The sequence below is a fragment of the Mus caroli genome, unplaced genomic scaffold, assembly GCF_978045245.1.
Source record: "Mus caroli unplaced genomic scaffold, Mus_caroli_1 scaffold_3, whole genome shotgun sequence".
NCBI classification, from domain to species: domain Eukaryota; kingdom Metazoa; phylum Chordata; class Mammalia; order Rodentia; family Muridae; genus Mus; species Mus caroli.
In genome coordinates, this window is record NW_028227258.1 from 1524681 (window position 1) to 1544715 (window position 20035).

Below are 20035 nucleotides of genomic sequence, written 5' to 3' on the forward strand. Positions count from 1 at the left end.
AAGCTCTTGACTCTAGCTGCATATGTATCAGAAGATGGCCTAGTTGGCCATCATTGGAAAGAGAGGCCCCTTGGTCTTGCAAACTTTATATGCCTCAGTACATTGGAATGCCAGGGCCAAGAAGTGTGCGTTGGTGGGAAGGGTAGTGGGGGGGAGGGTATGGGGGACTTTGGGGAGAGCATTGGAAATGTAAATGAAGAAAATACCTAATAAAAAAGAAAAAGGAAGAAGAGGAATAGTAGAAGAAAAAGAATAGAGCAAAATAAGAGTTGAGAAGAGGTGGAAAAAGAAGAGGAAAAAAATTTGGGTTCTTGGAGTTGCAAAGCAAGTACTTTATTAACAAGGAAATAACAGTATTTAATCTTATTTTTTTTATTTTGACTGAGTTCAGTGTCTTTTTATGTTTGTCTTTGGAAGATACTTGTACATGTTAAATTGTGTGTTTGTGTGTTTGTTTATGTGTGTATATATTAGACAATATCTCAACAACTTTCTTTAATAATGTGGGATATGATACTCACTTATTTAATGGTGCTTTACAAGTTTTTTTTCTCAAGTTAACCATTCACAGATTAAAGCATAATTTGAAAAATTATACCATCGACCTTCATTGATTATATCTTACCATGTAAAAATATTATTAGCCTAGTGTCTTCAACTTTGTTAATCATGTCCCAACTTTTCTCTATAATTGTAATATATCACAAAGAAGTTTTTACATATCATGTGTTCTTGTTTCTGAAGCAGAAAAACACTCCTGGGTCATAGATTTACTAAGACAAGAGATTCTACTGAACAGGATGTCAATCTTGGATGTGGTGGTATTTAATGCATCCTTAGAGTGTGTTATTTACAACATAAATATAACTATAGAAGACATTCCAAGGAAGGATGATTCTTCATTTAGATGTCACTATATGTGATGTCTAGCAATATACACAAAATCTCTGAACATTTCTGTCTTGATTAGAGACGAGCTGCTGAGATCACAAAAAGTTCTCAGAATGAGCTCTGCCATTCAGCACAAGTCTTTAGCCCCTGATCTGAGATCAAAGGAGAGAAGCTTACAGCCTGGGGAAAGTGGTGAGGTTTGCTAGGGGACCAACATGTGAACTGTATTGAAGTTGGATGATAAGATTTCTCCAAGTTAAGGAGACAATGATGATCCTTCTTGGCAGAGAAAAATGTTTGCAAAAGTATAGAAGATGAGGAGGTTTCACACTTACATGCCAGCCAGGAAGAGGCTGACAGCTTTTCCAAGCAGGATCCAAGGAACCCAGCTGAAAATCTGCTTAAATGGGGGGCAGAGGGAAAGCAGCACCTCAGCTATGCTACAAAGAGAAGAGTCACATTTGCAAGTCTGACTCATTCTTGACATGAAGTGGGGAAGAGAGAAAATAGGGAGTGAAGGATGCTTCCCACAGCTGAGAGGAGGAGATGACAACTGACGGTTGAACAAAGATGACAGTATCTTAGAAGGGTCAGATTTGTGGAGGAGAAAAATGAGGGCATGTGTAAACCCTGTTCCTTGTCAAAGGGCAGTGAGAGCCCTGTGGGTGGCAGTTTGTACAGAGGGAAAATTTTATGGGGGAAAGTATTATGAGAACTGAAGTAAAACTTTAACAGTAAAAAAGATGATATGCTCATTTATCACTTAATGTAAAGGTTATATAACTGCATCCATGTACTGTATTAAAATGAAAAATATCTCTAAAATGATGAAATAGAATGTTTCTTATGTCCTACTCATATCTATTATAAGCTTTACAAAAGAATTTAACAAAATTTATAATAATTCTGACATAAGCAGAAAGATATAATGGTTATATTCCTGCACTATGCTAGGAGAATTACCTCCATTAGGTGTGGCAGTGGAAAGGAAAACTTGGGAATATTTCTCTCTCTGTCTATGCATGCCTAGCAAGTAATCCTCCCATCTAACAAACCAAATAGGAAATTATATAGAAAATGCCATATCAGTCCTCCAAAGGCTACTATTTAGCAGTTATATGACCATTATAAGGCTCCTTTGTGATAAATGCTATCACTCCAAAGCCATGGCAAATAGCAAATTTCAAAAAATGCCATCTGGATTATTCACATTCCAGAGTGTGAGACTAGTTATCAACATAAGGTAGTAGTATAAGACTATTTCCTGAGTGGAAATGGAGAAGCCCTATATTTTCCATGGATGGGACAGAAATAACACAAATAAAGAACCAATTTCTCCTGTCTAAACTACTGAGCCAATAAGTTTGAATAAGGTTACTCACAAGATCAACTTACAGGCAGCTAGCTACACTACCTGCCACCAAAAGTCTGTTCCAGAAACTGTTATATGTCTACTTATCCTCTGAGAAAGTCATACTAGTCCTTTCCCTTAGCAGCCTTCAACTGCTTAAAAGCCCTCAATGAGAGGTTAGATCACATAAGTCCTCCATGGGACAATCTTGTGCACGTAGCCTGATGGCAATTTTGCTGAGATTCAAGAGGATGGCAGAGATGTCATTGCCAGAGAAGAGTGTTACAAATCAAATGGAACAACCAAAACACTTGTAACCTGTGAGATTAACAGATCTCCTTTGGGAATTCCCCGATTTGAGTTTGAAGGGCAGTGATTGATGGAATACCAGTTTCTTATTTGTACTCCTTTGAATTAAATCCATTGAGTAAACTAATCTTTTTTTAATCCTGCATTTTAGAAGATATCATTCTTGTTTTTCCCACAATGGCATTTTTCCTTTTTATTCTTTTATTGAAAATAGATTCTTTTCTCATAAAACTTATCATGATTATAATTTTTTAATCTCTTTCTACTACTCCCAATTCCTCCAAATTCCCTCCCCTTTGGAACCACTTCCCTTCTGTCTCTCATCAGATAAGGCTTCTAAGAGATAACAACCAAACAAGACAAAATTAAATAAAATACAATGAAACATAAACTACCATATCAAATTTGGACATGACAACCCAATAGGAGGAAAAGATCCTCAAAAGCAGGTACAAGACTCAGAGTCTCATTCATTCTCATAGTCAGAACTCCCATAAAAATACTAAGCTAGTAGCTATAATACATATGCACAGGAACTGATGAAGACTCATATAGGCCTGTGCTCACTGCTTCAGTCTCTTTGGGCTCATATGCGCCTAACTTAGTTAACTAGAAGGCCTTGTTCTCTTGGTATCTTCTATCCCCTCTAACTCTTACCACATCCTCCTCCACAGGGTTCTCTGAGCTCTGAGTAGCAAGATTTGATGGAGAATTTAGACTCCATTAAAATGAAATTTTATACTCCATCTAAAATGTACTCTCCACATAAGGCAATAGACTGATCTTATAACCATAGCTCAAAGAAAACATTACTGAAAACATAGATTTAAAATACCTTTAATTACGGTCTGCATTATCAAACTGACAGAAGTTAAAAATGCATTGATAGCAGCTGCTAACAGTGTGTCAGAGATGGGTATATGTGGGTAATACCCAAAGTAGGATCAATTGGGAGAAAGAATTAACTCTACAATGTTTGTCAGTAGGAAAATTTTAAATCCTTTTCATACAGTAGATGTGCAAGGAGGTGTTTGTGTGTAATTGTTTAACCAGACATGGATTCAAATGTGGAGAAATTATGACATGCATACGCTCCCAAGTCATGAAGAACACTCCTCAAAAAATTAGTAGATATATTTATAGTCTACACAACTATATTTCAATAAATGTATGTGAGAATGAGATGTGAGGATGTGTATATGATAATGCTAAATGAGAGAGCATAACACAAAAAATACATTTCATTTTTCTCCTTTTTAATATGTTTTAATCGAAGTAGAAATACTTCATTTTCATCTCTCCTATTCCAATCCTTCCTCTAGTTCCTCCAAGTTTCCCTCCCTGGAACCCCTTCCATGACCCCCCCTCTTGTTGATTGTTTCATTTTCTTTGATTATAATTGTTTCATACATACAGCTTTATATGCATATGTAATAGATAAAATAGAGCTTGCTGAGTCTGTTTTTGTGTATATGGTCTCAAGACTTCCCGTTCTATGTAATATTAACAATATGTATACCTGGCCTGTTGTTGTATGTATTTAGAATATTACTTTAAGTAAATAGAAGGATGTAGTTCACCATATCAGTGCCCTTTTTATGGATGTCATATATATGGGGTATGATATATTCTTATATATTCTATATTTTCTAAACTTTTATTTGTAAGCATGCACTGCTTTTATAGCCTAACTAAAATATAAAATGGGATTTTAAATAGAAAACATTTATGATCAAGCAAAGTGGTGTATCTAACATTCCTAAATAGCTCTGTATTTGTTGTAATTTCTACTCTCTGAGAGATAATATTCACTCACACTGCTGCCTGCTGATGCAACTCATGGTCTGGTGGTTGGCAATGTGCTCTCTAAGGTATATGATTTCTAGTTTCTCTCTATTCTCCACCATGTTCCACTGTCATGCAAAGCTCTTGCTTCCAATGGGAGCTAGTACTTCTAGCTGAGACACACTCCTTTCTGTATGATATCTGTCGAGGCATTTTCTAAACACATTTAAGATCCATTAATTCTTTAGATTAGATTGCTTAAGTACAGTGGTTTATGACAGCCACTCTGAGGTTGCCTAAGGACACTTCGAGTCAGCTCTTTTCCTGGATGTGCATTTCTGACAATGAGTGGGCACAGTGTTGTCTTTCTGTGATCTCATACATGCTCTTCCCAGTGTCTTATTTTATGTTTCACTGGACATTTTTATCTACATCTAAGATCATATTTATAAACCATCTTCAACAGGCTTGTAAGCCTACGACAAAATGAAACTAATTCTCAAATGTCTCATCTTTCTTGGGCCTGATGGCTAATGTTCAGGTGATAAGACTGCTGCTTCCTTCCATTGAGGCTACGAGAGGATCTATTCCTTGTTTTGTCAATGACTCTCCTCCTTGTGCATCTTCCATCCTGTCCCTCCACAGCCTTTCATGTAGACTTCTGTTAATAAAGACACTGGTGCTATTGGAGGAGGGTCTATGCTACTTCAATTAACCAATCACAAAATTACATCTATAAAATTCTGTCTTCCAAATAAGGTAAGAGTTTGATGTCCCAAGATTGGGAGGTAAACATATTTTCAGGAGACAGTTCTATAACTCTCAACAAAATGTACTTGGGAGGAAATTTATACATTAGTTTAACCCTTAGCCTTAGTTGAACAAGATTATTCTTCCTTAGAATCATTACCCAGGAGGTGGTGAGTAGGCAGAAGGCCTCAGAACAAGATAGAGGTAGCAAAGCATGAACACAGAGCATCGGGGAGTGTGGAGTTTGTGTGGGTGTTGTTCAAGAGGAAATTGACAACTATGTTCAGGTATGGAATCAGTGGCAAAAACTGTGTGGTTTACCGTGAAAGCAATGGGGAGCTGGTGAATAGTTTATGTAGGTATCATATGAATTTTAAGATTGATTAGCCCTGTAGTGCTACAGTTACATGGAACACATTTGTCCACTGGCAGGATCTGCTGTTTGCACTTACCCCTTTTAGTCTAGAGGCTATCTCTGTTCTTTAATACCTTTTCCATTGTTTCCAAGGCATTTTTCTCCTTGTCATATTCTCTTAATTTTCTCAAAATATATTGGATTTTAATCATCTTCTAAATAATTTAATTCAGTAACAATTTTCTTTCACTAAGAATGAACCAAATATTTCAAGCATTTATTACTTACAAAATGAATCAAGATCATTACTTAAATAGTAAGAGTATTGTAAATTGCTTCTTGAAATTGCACTTTTATCCCATATCAAAATGTTACAGTGAATTCTGTATCCAGGCAATTGTTCGTCTTTAAAATGAGCTCTGATTCAGCCATTTTGGGATTTCATGAGCTTTTCTATCGGTTGCTTAGACTGAGGCTGAATTTTCTATGCCTATGTTTCTCTGTAGATGGCTTCTTGAATTAATTTTTGTTTTAACTCCCCTTTTAGCCTTAGGGTGACACCAGACAAGCTTGTACATTTTGTGACTGCTAAAATCTTCCCAATTATAAAGTAACTGCCTAGATTTATACCCATAGCATTTTAAATGATTAAAAAAATTATCACTACAAGCTCTGTTTATTTACGTGAGTCTCAGAATTGTAGTGTTTGATCAAACTGTCTTGAAGGCACAAATACAACTGTCACAAGCATTAATTAAAATACTAATAAATATATGCAGTATCAAAAAATTCTAGTTAGGTTGAAGAATGAAACACCAAGAAATATCAATGAAACTTCTTACTTTCAGTAATTTATACAAGATTTTTAAAAAGCCAGCATTTTACCCTGCTCTGTGAAGGAGATCATGGAAGAAGGGTCCTATTCTCACAAAGGGGCAAACAATGGAATAAAATAACCCACACTGAAAGGCTTCCCAGCTCTGAAGCTTTTACTCCAATAGAGGAAGATATGGAACATTCCACATAATATATATATGTACTTTATATATATAGATGTTAATACTTTATATATATATATATTCCACATAATATATATATATAAAGTATTAACACATATATATATTATATATATAACATATATATTAACATATATATATTCCACATAATATATATAAAGTATTAACATCTATATACTCAAATTTTTATTTAGAAAAGTATTTGTCACACTTATATAAAGTTCAGATGTCTCTGACTTCATAAAGATCATAGTGCAATGGACTTTCTCTTGATAACTTCTTAATAATCATCATCTTGACTTGGTACTACAGCATAAGACTTCTCAAGAGTTATTCAAATAAGAACATCACCTGAGTAATTTATTCAAGGATTGGAAAAGTCATTAAACTGAAGTTCTTTTCAAATACAAGATTTTACCAAAAACCAGCCATTTTCTGACAGAGCTGTCTTTTCTGTACCTCCATATAAGCAAGCTTTGAATGCTAGGACAGAAATTCACAGTTTTGCCTTAGAAGGGCTAGCTCCTTGAAAGATATCATAAGGCTTAGAAGTTAATTTCTCCATTTAACTCTTAGATGATATTATCCATTTTCCTGGGATCCAAAGTCTTTTAAGAAATATAGCTGGAACAATTTATTACTGAATCATAACTTTCTCCTGGAGTTTAGATCTTTTAATCTGATATTGAGCTTTACTTTGCACTATCTTGCAGCTATTTTCTCAAAGTACCATTGTATTTCCTTTAAAAGTCCATCTCTGAGAACTGGGCCCCAGCATTGATTTTAAATGGACATAAACATTTGAGCCATAACAACCTCTGACCTCATAATATTCCAATTTGTTATACTTATTTCTAAAAGAGGGGGAAGAGCAGAAATATGAGCTAGAAAAAAAACAGCATTGCAAGTGAAGACTGGGTTGAAGACATAGTTTGATGATTACCTCATGAGACCTTGAGTTTTATATCCATTATCACAAAATGGAAGTTTTTAAAAAGGAAAACCTATGTTCAATGGAACTTTCAGAACTGAAGAATACATGTGGATTTTAGAAAACAATATATTAATACATAATATCATATTTTAGCTTATTTTATTTTGTTAAATGTGTAAGTGTATGGCAATGTGTATATATATATGTGTATATATATATATATACACATATATATATGCTTAAGACTCTGCTATTTCATAGAAGTTAGCATAAAGAACAATTATGCATTTATTTTCTTGCCTATCTGTTCAACATTTATCTCTTGTCAGTCTCCTATAAATTCATTAGTTCACAGAACTACTTTATTCCCCAGTGTTTCCCAGCATATAACCTCATATCTAGCACAGCAGGGGAAGAGATGAAAGATGACTCTGGGCTGCATACACATTAAAGCACAAATAAAAACAAAGAACAATGAAAGCACAGGCACTAAGAGAGACTTAGCAAACATCTCCAAGGCCTGCTGTTGAGGAGTGGATTTTACTTAAATTGGTCTCCTCATTAAGCCGTTGAAAATGAAATCAGGAATGATGGTTTACAGTGGGGATCACCTTGGAAGAAAGTCTTTTGAAGTTAGTTGATGAAGGTTCCTGGAAAGACTGCAGACAGCACAGAAGCCCTGGCATTCTGCTATGAAGAAACTTCTCATAGAACCTGGTAGAGGTGTCAGTGAGTGTCCCTGAAGACAAGAACTCGATCTTCTCTCCTCCTTGATCACCCGTTTGATTACTGATAAGGTGACATCATCATTTAAGTCCACTGTCCAACAGCCCAACAATCCATGCAAGATGATGATGAAAAACAAAGTATTTATAACTCAGGTATTATAATGGTAAGATGAAAATTAACCCTCAGATCTAATTAGGTTTCCAGTGTGCTCATGTCAACAGTCAAAAACTAAACAAGCCTCTGGCACTGTACCCCGCATCCTCAATCCTCATGGAGATGACCCTTGATTCAGGGTTCAGAGATGTGCTTGAGTGCAATGAGTTTAAAGATGCCTCTTTCTAAGTAGGCTGTGGAGTGAGCTTGGCAGATTTCCATTTCCCTGTGGCACAGTTAGTAAGGCAAAATGCTTCCCAGAGGATGAACTAGAAACATTTATCACTTGAAAAATGCAAGACTGTGTGGATGAATAAAAACAGCATGTATGCCATAGAAAACCTTGGAAAGACGAAGCCCTGTTTTGGCCCTCATCTTTCCAGGTATGGCATGTGAGGCAAGATCAGCTAAGAGACTGGCATGAGGTTACAGTGAATAGAGAGGTGCCTATTGGGCACACGTATTCTTAACTTTTGACTTTTGACTAAGGTATACATAATTCTCAGGTGACTGCAGTTCTTTTTACCTAAATTTTCATTTTTATTGTATTTATATAATACAACAAGAAGAATCTCCCTATGGTTTGACCTGAATTAGACTTGTCCAGGAAGCTATGCTGCTTATTTGTTTGTTTGTGGTAGTGTAGTCAAAGAGAGGCTGTGACTGTCGACCACATGCCATTAATGTAGACAAGAAAAAAGTCCCCCATAGACAGATTCAACACAGACTAGAAAACATACATTATTTAATTAAAAGGGAACTTCTCTGGGTTGTGAGAACCCAGAAAAGAAGTTATCATTGACTTCAGAGAAACACACTATACTAGTCTTGCCAAAAGAAACACATTCTTATTTTCTTTTTGACCTTTTCCATCCCTTTCAAAAAAAAAAAAGAAAGAAAGAAAAGAAAAGAAAGAAAGCTCCTAGAATCTAAAAATTTCTTTTTTTTTTTCTGCCTTTGTGTAAAGCAGGTCTCCCTGTGTAACCCAAGCTGGGCTTGAGCTGTTTGTCTTCTTGCTTCTACCTCCCACATGCTGGGATGACATAAACTCCCATGGCTGACCTAACTGCTCCTCCATGAGTGCAAATATGAGACAATGCTGAAAATCAGTCAGTGTGTACAAAATTCCAGGTGAGAGGCTACCTGGCTTTGATTTATTCTAGACTGTGACCACAATTCAGAAAAAGAGAATGTGTTTCTATATGTGGTGTGTATGTGACATGATCATAATTTCCTATGTATAATCTTACACTGTTTCTCAGACACATTCTTTCTATGCCTTTGTTGTTGTTCTATCTAAAAAGTTATTTTAAAGATCATTAAATCTTTAAAGCTATCTCCCTTGGTAGCTACCTCCTTGTTCAACATTGTATCAATATTCTGTGCATAAATCACTCTTCAGATGTGTTCATTGTTCCTGTGTCTTCGAGAGAGAAGCAGCAATGTCCTGTGTCTAAATGTTCAGCTACTGATAGGTACATATAAAGTTAGTTCAAAGAGAACCACCTAGCCGTGGCTTTGCCTAAGGAGATGTGAAATCCTAGCCAAATCTGTAAGCTTTACACTCTCTGCAGACCATTAACTCTTAATCATTTTATCATTAAAATTCCAGAAATACATTTAAAAAATTCCAAGTTGACAGATTGTAAATTGGTTTGAAACTGTATAGACTATACCGATTTCTCCCACCCAATGCCTTCCCTCCATTTACTTCCGATAACTATTTTATTCCCACTTCTGAGTAAGATTCAAGCCTCCTCCTTTAGGCCTTCCTTGTTACTTAGTTTCTTTGGATCTGAGGACTGTAGCATGTACTTTATGGCTAATGTCCACTTATAAATGAGTACATACCATGCATGTCTTTCTGAGTCTTGGTTACCTCACTCAGGATGATATTTTCTATTTCCATCCATTTGCCTACAAATTTCATGATTTTTTTTGTTTTTAATAGCTAAATAGTATTTCCTTGTGTAAACATACCACAATTCTTCATTTGAGGGACATCTAGATTCTTTCCAGTTTCTTGCTATTACAAAAAAAAAAAAAGCTGCTATGAATATAGTTGAGCAAGTGTTCTTGTAGTATGGTGGAACATCTTTTGGGTATATGCTCAGGAGTTGTATACCTGGGTCTAGACTATACAAATTTAGAAAATAAAATCATCTTTAGCACCTATATCTATTTACTTACACAGTTAATATTTTTATGTATCTACTTTGAACCTGATATTACACTCATTCTGAGAAACACCATGTTAAACAGGTCAGATGTGGATCCAGACCTCACATAGCTTCTGATATATTCACAAAATTGAGTCTTAAGTGATTAAAATGTGATCAAAGTAATCCACAGCACATAGTTGCATGACATATTTTCATGCTATAATAATCATAGTCTATTCTGACAGGGGAAAACTATTTTCCAATTTGATTTAAATTTTTAAAATTCAAAGAAAAATATACCTGTGTAGGGTAAGACCTAGCTCACCCATGGATCTGGTATAAGAATATGTAATTTTATGCCCTCTGAAAATTGACAACAAGGCCCTACTACTGAGGACAAAACCCACACAACTCATTGAACACAGAGATATTGATTTGGTACCTACTTGGAGCCCTCACCCCTATATTTCTGTCTGTTTGGTGTAGGAAGGTATTCTTCAAGCTACTAAAGAAAAGTGTAGGCATCAACACAGCTACAAAATCTTTGACCTATCATCCAATCTTCCTTCATACATATTCCAGCAATGCTGGCGCAGAACTAGTAGGAGTGACCAACCAAAGTCTGATGTGACCTAGGGCCCACTCCATGAGAAGGAACCCATACCCAGCACTGCTTGGGTAACCAAAGACCAGAGTCTAGATAACCAAGAAAACTAGAGAAAAAGCAAACACTACTGATCTAAAAAAAAATTAATAAAGTGATTCCTAGTAATATTCTGCTATACTCAGAGATCAATGCCTTCCATATACAGTTGTCATCAAGATTTCCCATCATCTGGCAGCAGATTGGGAAAAAGATGCAGGGACCCACAGCCAAACATTATGTGGAAAGAAACTCTAAATTGGAAGTCTCCATTAAGTCTCAACTCAGAGCTCAGGGAATCCTTCAGAGAAGAAAGCAGAAAGATAGTAAGAGCCAGAGGGGATGAAGGACAGCAAAAGAACAAAGCCCTCTAAATCAACTAAGCAAGGAGCATATGAGTTCATAGAGACTGAAACATCAAGCACAGGGCCTGTGTGGGTCTGTACCAGGCTCTATGAATAAATACTGTAGCTATTAGCTTAGCATTTTTATGAGACTCTTAACTGATAGCATGTGAGTCTCTGAGTCTTGTGCCTACTCTTAGGACTTTTTTCCTCCTTTTGTGTTGCCATGTCCAACTTTGGTATGATAGTCTTTGCTTCAGCATATTATATTTTATTTTGTCAGGTTTTGGTTGTTCTTTTCTTTTAAAGGACAGAAATGGAGTGGATCCTGAGGGGGAGGAGATAGGGAGGAGCTGGGAAAAAAAAATAAAGAGAGAAAACTAATCAGGATATGTTGTATGAAAAAAGGGATGTATTTTCAATTAAAGAGAACACAGGAGATAATGTGAAGAGTGGGACCAAGTAGAGTTGAGGCTGTGTGTGAATGTAGAAGAGGAGCACCATTTCATACTTAGTGGTACCACTGTTAAAATCACCACTCTTTTGAGAGTTTTCTTGAGAACTGTAAAGTAGCTGCCATGATGGAATGCATAATCATATCTGTGCTTTCATTATAGAGTAGTTTGGAGATGTATATTATGAAATATATTATTAAATGAATTTTAAATATATAAAATTATATATTATATGTAATATATAACTATGTATGTGTTGGTCAGAGGACATCAGCGGACAACTCTCAGGAGTTTTTCGTCCAACTATATGTGTGTTCCATGGACCAATCTTGGGTCATCAGCCTTCTGTAGCAAGCAATTTTACACACTGAGCCATCTCACTAGCCCATATATGGGTTTTCAAAGTATCATTGCAGGAAGATAGATGCAGATGCAGATGTTTGTAGTGTGAACTTGAATTGAGAAGCTCTCAAGATAGACATGTATGATTCAGTGAACTTAAGGTTTTTTTAGTTGCTTTGGCTTGTTGACTGCAAAATATTACATGAGTGAACTGTAAGAAACAGCTGCAAGGAGATCTCTGACTTGAAAGACTAGGTATGTGGTAGCACCATCCTGAAACTGGGAGGTATAGGTGGAACACTACTGGCTTCAGTCTTGGAGATAAAATTCTCTACACTAGATGTATACTGTGGTTTTTACAATGATGAAATCAAGAATATTATTAGAATAATGTGCCAGGGATCACATATATCCAGACAGCTGACTCTAGAGTTCAAGGTTTCCACCACAATGAGCTCCCTTTCAAGAGTATAAGTTTAGCTCTGAAAGCACTATTGCTTGTGATATCTTTAGATCATAAAGTAGACATGACAAAGAAAATAAATCTGTTAAAGACACTTAATTTTTATAGATATCCACTTTTTATTTAGCTTGTGTCAATAAAGTGGGTGTTGGGACATGTGGATGGTATTATGCAACTGGAAGCACAGAATATCTATAGAAAGCTAACACTATAGACTACAGATTTGGTGTAGATGGCAGCTTCTCAATAGTCTTAGAGTAGAGAACCTATGTAAAAAGATTAATGAGAACAAAATGTTATATCACAATGTGATAGCAAGTGTGATGTTATTAGTGTGAAGTTAGAATGTGAAGTCAGAGTATGACATCAGAGGAGCCAATAGAAGAAAGAATGTCATGATGTTTCTGCTCAGAACTACCATAGGTTAACTGGGGAAGAATTAGAAGAATAAAAAGCATTGAGAGAACCTCCTTTATTGGCCATTATTGATTTATCTACATGTTTTCTCCCTAATGTGTAGACATGAGATATTAGTAGGTAACTTCAACATGTTTTTAGAAGAGAGAGTAAAATATAGATATCAATATTTGGAGTAGGGGAAATGCATTGCAGAATCATTGCTAACAACATTATAAAATACTCTCTAAGGTACAAGAGTTGATTTTCCAATTCATGAATATTGAAGGCACAAAATTAAGATGCAAGAAACTGAAGAGTAGGTTAAAAAAACGTTTGGCCAGTTAAGTATTTTCTATGAAAACATGAGGCCCTGAACCCATGTAAAATTCCCAGAAACTATGTGAAAATAGCAGGTATAGAAATAAATGCTTGTAATCTCAAGATAGGGAGGCAAAGACGCAGATCCCACCAGGCTAGCTCAATCCCCTCTACATTCATGTGCACATTTGCATACACATGCATACAAATATTCATACATTTGATGACAACGGGGGGTGTGCAAAAATATAGGAAACAGCTTCTGCAAAGAATCTTTTTCTAGACCAGGTAGATGACCAGAATATTCTTTAGAATTTTCTTTGGTTTTCTGACAGTTCATTCTGAAATAAGACTTGTCATGCACACAAAGCTTCAATTATCCTTTTAGAGAGTCATTCAGTATTGGAGGACTGCCACAGATTACCAGGTATTTAAGGAAACCCTCTATTCTGCATGATGAAGACCAAAGGAAACAAACCAAGTGGATCTCAGGGGTTACACAAGGAACAGGGGGGAATAGATGAATCCATAGTTAACATCCTCTGAGTGAAACAAAGATGGCATGGCCCTCTGACACACAAACTTCATTTAGGATACGGCATAAGACTCTCATAAAGTATAAAGTACTCTGTGGGAACTAAGACAAATCACTACCTAGAGTTAGATGATAAACTTGAAGAAGCTTCCTGAAAAATAGAGTCAAGGAACAATGGCACAGAAATTACTAGAGAATAATCAATTTACTGATAGGCTGTGTCTAAGTTTTCTCACCCAGTTAGTGAGGAATTGCAGAAAAGAAAACTTACTGATGAACGAGAAGAAAACATCCATTAAATAAAAACCTTCAGCAGAATTCCAAGATTGGAAAACTCATCAAAATCAAGCACATGCGAAGCACAGTGTCACGAATGTTTAAAACTGGAGATAAAATTTTAAACTTTCTGCCGGAGAAGTTGAGTGTGAAATAGGACTTTAAATAGGAATAGAACTGGGCTTTCTTACAAGTTACCACAAATGTGCTTCTAAATTTATAAAGAAAAAGTATTTCTGACCTATATTTATGTATAAATGTATATCCAGATGAACTTTTACTCCTAGATAGGTAAAATAAGCCAGTTCAGATTGCAAACACTCAAAAAAAAAAAAGTGCCTACTATTCATCCTTCCTCAGCTAATAAATGGAAGCCATCTTATACCAAACTAAGGGAATAAAATCTCGGAAGAAGGCATGGAGTTCATAAAATCCAAGCAAATAACATAGGAAGGAAGTGTAGACCTCACAGAGTGGTGGTAAAGGAAGCTTCTACATGTGCCATCTACAGAGTGAGGGTGAAAAAAACTTCTGCATTGGGCTACAGAAGCAAAAGAACCAGATGAAGCAGGAAGACAGTGTTCTCAGAGTACTGAGGCTCAGTGGGGATTAAACCTGGGTGGTCACATCCAGAGAAGAGAGGCAGAAATCTGAATCAGTAAAAGGTACACAGAAAAACACAGGCAAGGGATACACCAACGCACCAGTTCAAAGTCTGGATAGATGTCTCAGTGATTAGGAGGCCTTGTCACCCAGTCATCAAGGCTGGAATTCTTATCCCAAAGCTTATTTAAACAGAAGCTGTCTCATGCCTATTTGTTACCCCACCCATGAGTAGGGCAGAGACAAGAAGATTGTTGGGGCTTGCTGTCTTCTAGTCACAAATCCCAGGAGAAGCTCCACCTCAAAGGTCCAAAGAGCAATCGAGGAAGGCACCAGATGCTCTCTTCCAGCTTTTGTGTATATACACATGTATATACACCTTCACACACATACATGTATGCATGAACTCTTACAGGTATACACATAAGTAAACAAATCTTTGTAAAACCAAAACAATGCTAGCCATAGTCTGTCACCGTTTATCTTTATAACTGCAAAGTACTCCATACATGTTTACTGAGTAGCAAGTATATAGCACTCATTTTTGAGGATATTATTGGATTTTTAGTATGTGCCAGATTCCAGGTAGAGACAGAAAGCTGCCCCACAATACCACAATTTCAGAAAAATTTGGTAAAACAATAGTTACCAAGCCTTGTGATTCATTCCCTAGAAATGGGAAGTGTCAGAGTTGGAATGATGGAATCCAGATGGGAAGAAAAATCATCTTATTAAGGTTTTCAGTGTTCTTCAGGCTCCATTGTGGAAAAAAAAAGTATATAAGTGCTTATTCACCAACTTGTCCCCAGAATATCCTTGCAGGAATTTCAGAAGTTAAAAGAGGCATAAGGACAGCCTTGGATGAAAACTCAGCAGCTTTTAAGTAAATTGTGCCTGGTTGCTTCCAAATCTGAGTCAAACTATGCAACTTTAAGAATAAAATGCTATACATTTTTTAATAAATGTCATTAATTTTTACTTAAATAATACATTTTTACAGATGTGTGTGCATCTACGTGTGCATGTGAGTGTGTAGGGAGGTGGGGGCCTAGATGCCTGCAGAGCTACCTAAAATTGGTGCTTGAAATAAAACACTGGTCCTTTGCAAGAGGAGCAAGCACTTATAACTGCTGAGCCATCTCATCATCCCCTCAGCAATAAATTACTATTCTACAAGAAAATGATTAACAGTCTGAAGAAATAGATCAGGATCCGTTGGTAAAGAGCTTGTCACACAAACATCAATTCATGAGTCCCTGAGTTGGGGAGACAGAGATAGGAGGATCCCTGTAGTTTGCTGGCAAGCCAGCCTAGACAATTCAGCAAGGATTTATGAGGCTAAAGATAGACCAGACCCATCTCAGGAAAACAAAACAAAACAAAAACAAAAAAATCAGAAAACGTGACTTGCTCCTAAAAAATCACACCTGAGGTTTACCTCTGGTCTACACACACACACACACACACACACACACCAAATGAAATGCAAAGTTTGAGTTAATATTCATTTAATACTAATTCTGTAGTCATCAAACTAGAGTGATGTGTATTTAAGATATAAAATATTTCATATATTATATAATATGTGTAAAAGTATAATAATATATATAATACTATATACTAAAAACTATATAAGTCAAGGTCTCCTTAAAGAATTCAAGATAAGTATGTAGGGAAAGAACTCACAGTGAAGAAACAATGTCTCCCTTGTTCCCAGATTACATTCACCCAGAGAGTGACCTTCAGTTAAAAATGAGAGGTTTCTCAGACCAGTTATCAGTAACTGATAGCAATCAGGGACAGAGCTCCATGCATTCATCTACTCATCCATACATTCCTGTGTTAGTGGCACACATGTCACTCTATAGTCAATAAACACTTATCATTTTCTGGGCACCTAGACAGATATCAGGAAGAATAAAGTACTGCCATGGCCCTAAAAAACTCATCGTGGGAGAAAATGACATGAAAACCTATAAAATAAGTTTAGTGTTGATGTTATCGTTGTGTACGTATGCAAGGCCTTTGCTCATTTTAACTTAGAGGTATACAAAAGAGATGTGTCAGGGTTTTCCTAGGAATGTCTAACCTGATTCTAAATCCTTTTCCTCTATGTGAATCAGGATTCTATGGCTCCAAGAACATAGATTCCATGAAGATAGTGTTTTGAGAATGTAGAATAGTCATGGTCCACAATAAAGTTATTCATGGAATCTGTCTATGGGTCAAAAAGACATCATAAACTCTGGGTTTGAAATTTCACTATTTTTGAATACATGGGATACTCTTTCAAAAAGTTCTGTGGAAGTTGCCCTGTGCCTGATTTCACATCTTGGGGCAGTTATGGGTGTGATGGTTGCTTGTCCTGTGTAAACGAAACACACTGTAGAATTATAGCTAACCTTTTCTGCTGAAAATGCAACCTCCCTTGAGTATCAATGCTAAACACCTGTGTGTGTTCTCTCCCAGTGCAGTGCTTGGAGATGACCACCAAACGGAAGCTCATTGGCCGCCTGGTGCCATGCCGCTGCTTCCGTGGAGAGGAAGAAATCATCTCAGTGTTGGATTACTCCCACTGCAGCCTGCAACAGGTGCCCAAGGAGGTCTTCAACTTCGAACGCACACTAGAAGAGCTCTATCTGGATGCCAATCAGATTGAGGAGCTGCCTAAGGTGAGTTCTGAAAAATCAAAGACACACTGTCAATCTCAAGTTCCTAATTCGAAGATTCAGAATGGAGATAAGCTTTCTTCAATCCTAGTAACTGAGTCATTATGACCATCCATCTAGTAATTAACACATCACTGCCTCTCACAAAACAGACTTCCATCACAGTAGTACATGACACAGTACATCCCTGTATCATGGTATTTGATGCATGACTATGGCCTTCCATCCAGGAAATACAGCAAGGCCTTTCATCTTGGTAACTAACAAGCTGGGCTGCAGAGTTCTTCAAGTCTGTAAACTGAAACCCTGGGGCTCCCCACTCACAAACACAATAACACAGTGTGTGTGTGTGTTCTTGCTTAGAAAAGAGAGGTATAATATGAAATGTGATATAATTTTAAAACATAAATTCATGATATGTTAAAATTATTTTAAACCTTTATTCATCTTAAGTCTAACATATTTAGCTAGCATTACATTATATTGACAAACATGATAAAGAGACTATATGCACAGAATAGTAAGTTGGTGTAGTGCTTACCTAGCATGGGCAGAAAAAGAAAGAAAACATTGAATTTGTGAGTTTTTAATGTAAAAATATTTCAATAAAAGTTTTAAGTATGAACTTTTTACATATGCACACTGCTATTATAAGCAAATTCAGGACTCCTATGACTTCATTCTCTGTTAAATGACTACGAAGTGACTAAAGCCACACCTCAAAGAAGTTCAGGGTTAGAGGATCCTAACAGTTAGTGACCTAAGTAAATCACTAGCTCGAACAGTCAGCTTGACATTCACTTGTGAGGAACTTATGCATTTGTGAGGGCAGCATTTGGGATGTAAATAAATAAATAAAATGCATTCAATATGCAAAACAAGTTTATTAAATATTTCAATGTGCTAATCAAAGTAAAATATGAATGGTTGTTTTCACATGCGATTATGAATTGTGGTATTTATAAAATGTTTCAAAGTTAGGGAATATTTAATGCTTACTTCAAAAATGACCTACTTCATTTTTAACAATGCAAAACATAAATAGGTCATCCTTAATCTTTGAAGAGAAGATCTGAGTCAAGGCTAGAAACGTCAAAGGTAAAAGTGTAAAAGCCTTGGTTTTTCCACATGGACAGAAGCCAATTCTGTTTGTAATTTAATACTGAATTCAATACTACTTTGCTTTTATTTTGAATTAAGAAGTAAAGATATAGACAAAATAATAAATTGTAATTGGCATACATTATATTAAAATCATGTATAAAGACATGCATAAATAAAATAGTAAACTGAAAAATACAACCTAGTTCTTGGCATTTAAAAACTCTGCAAAAGACAATAAAAGTGATTTTAGAAAAGACAATATGTGACCAAAATTTTGAGTAAAATGTAACCAAATAATAAAATGGGAACTTAGTGAATTAAATCAAGTTGACCATATCTAAAGTATAACAGAACTGAATTTGAAATAATATAAAAGTATTTATAAATGTTATACTATAACATATTTATATGTCTATATTTATATGGTATAATGTATAAATATACTTATATATACATATATACTTATATTTATAAGTATAAGTTTTATATTTACATAAATATAAATAATATTTATAAATAAAATAGTAAACATTGCAATCTTATCTCATAAATATTTTAAATGCAGAGAGTTTATATATTTTGGATGCAGATTTGATCCTATCTCTGCTGTTTGGTTGGGAAGGCCTCCATTAGGAAAATAGCACCTCTAATACAGAGAGTAGTGGGGCAGAATAAAGGTACAGGAGCCTAATGATAATGTAAGTGGAAGACCTATAAGTAAAAAAATTCAAAAGCAAATATTTACCCCACCAGATCTGTAGTAAGTTCCCATGTAACTTATGCTGAGTCAAACTAAAGTTAGATGTGGTGGCATTCTGTGATAGTTCTAAGTGCTGTTCATCCAACAGCAACAGGAAAAGTCATTCAGACATTTCTCCAATCTCAATTCTATAGGTCTCAGTGAACTTTTATACACCTAGAACAGCCACGCTGAAACAATTATCTTTGTACTTTCTTTAGTGACTAGTATGTCTTTTGCCTGCGTTTGAGGGAGAATACTGGTTGGCATTTTACTCTCTTGGTTTGGATTGTCACCTCACTTATTGTTATAACTTTAGATCTACCTGTTTTCTGAGATTTCTGTCATTTTATTCTTATCTATAGCTGATTCACCTTCTGTTTTATATATTATCATATTCCCATTATGCATTTATTTGAAGATAAACATCCAGGTTGTTCCATTCCTTTGTTAATCATGAATAAAGCAGCAAAAAACATAGATGTGCATACATCTCTGTAGTAGGATATATCGTTCTCTAGATATATCTAGGAGTGAAATAGTTTGTAGATGGCAGTGCTCCATGCTACATGGCAGTGCTCCACCCTGGATGGCAATGACTGTGGTCGTTCAGCACCACTGCAGTCTTCTAAATATGAAGGATTTGGGTCAGAAAATACCTAGCTTAGCAAAATCCCTGTCATTTAGTAGTTACATGACTCAGACAGACT

General features: G+C 35.9%; 1 protein-coding gene across 11 annotated transcripts in view; it reads left to right on the forward strand.

The window, feature by feature from the left end:
• Lrrc7 (leucine rich repeat containing 7) overlaps positions 1 to 20035 on the forward strand; it is a 505524-nt gene that overhangs the window by 200860 nt on the left and 284629 nt on the right. For 10 of the 11 annotated variants that reach the window (XM_029475023.2, XM_029475017.2, XM_029475018.2 and 7 more), the window contains one exon: positions 17283 to 17485. In XM_029475023.2, coding sequence (XP_029330883.1) covers positions 17283 to 17485 — 203 coding nt within the window. Of the gene's footprint in view, positions 1 to 9249; positions 9405 to 17282; positions 17486 to 20035 lie in introns of those variants that run through there. The other variant, XM_029475022.2, reaches the window with a different exon arrangement.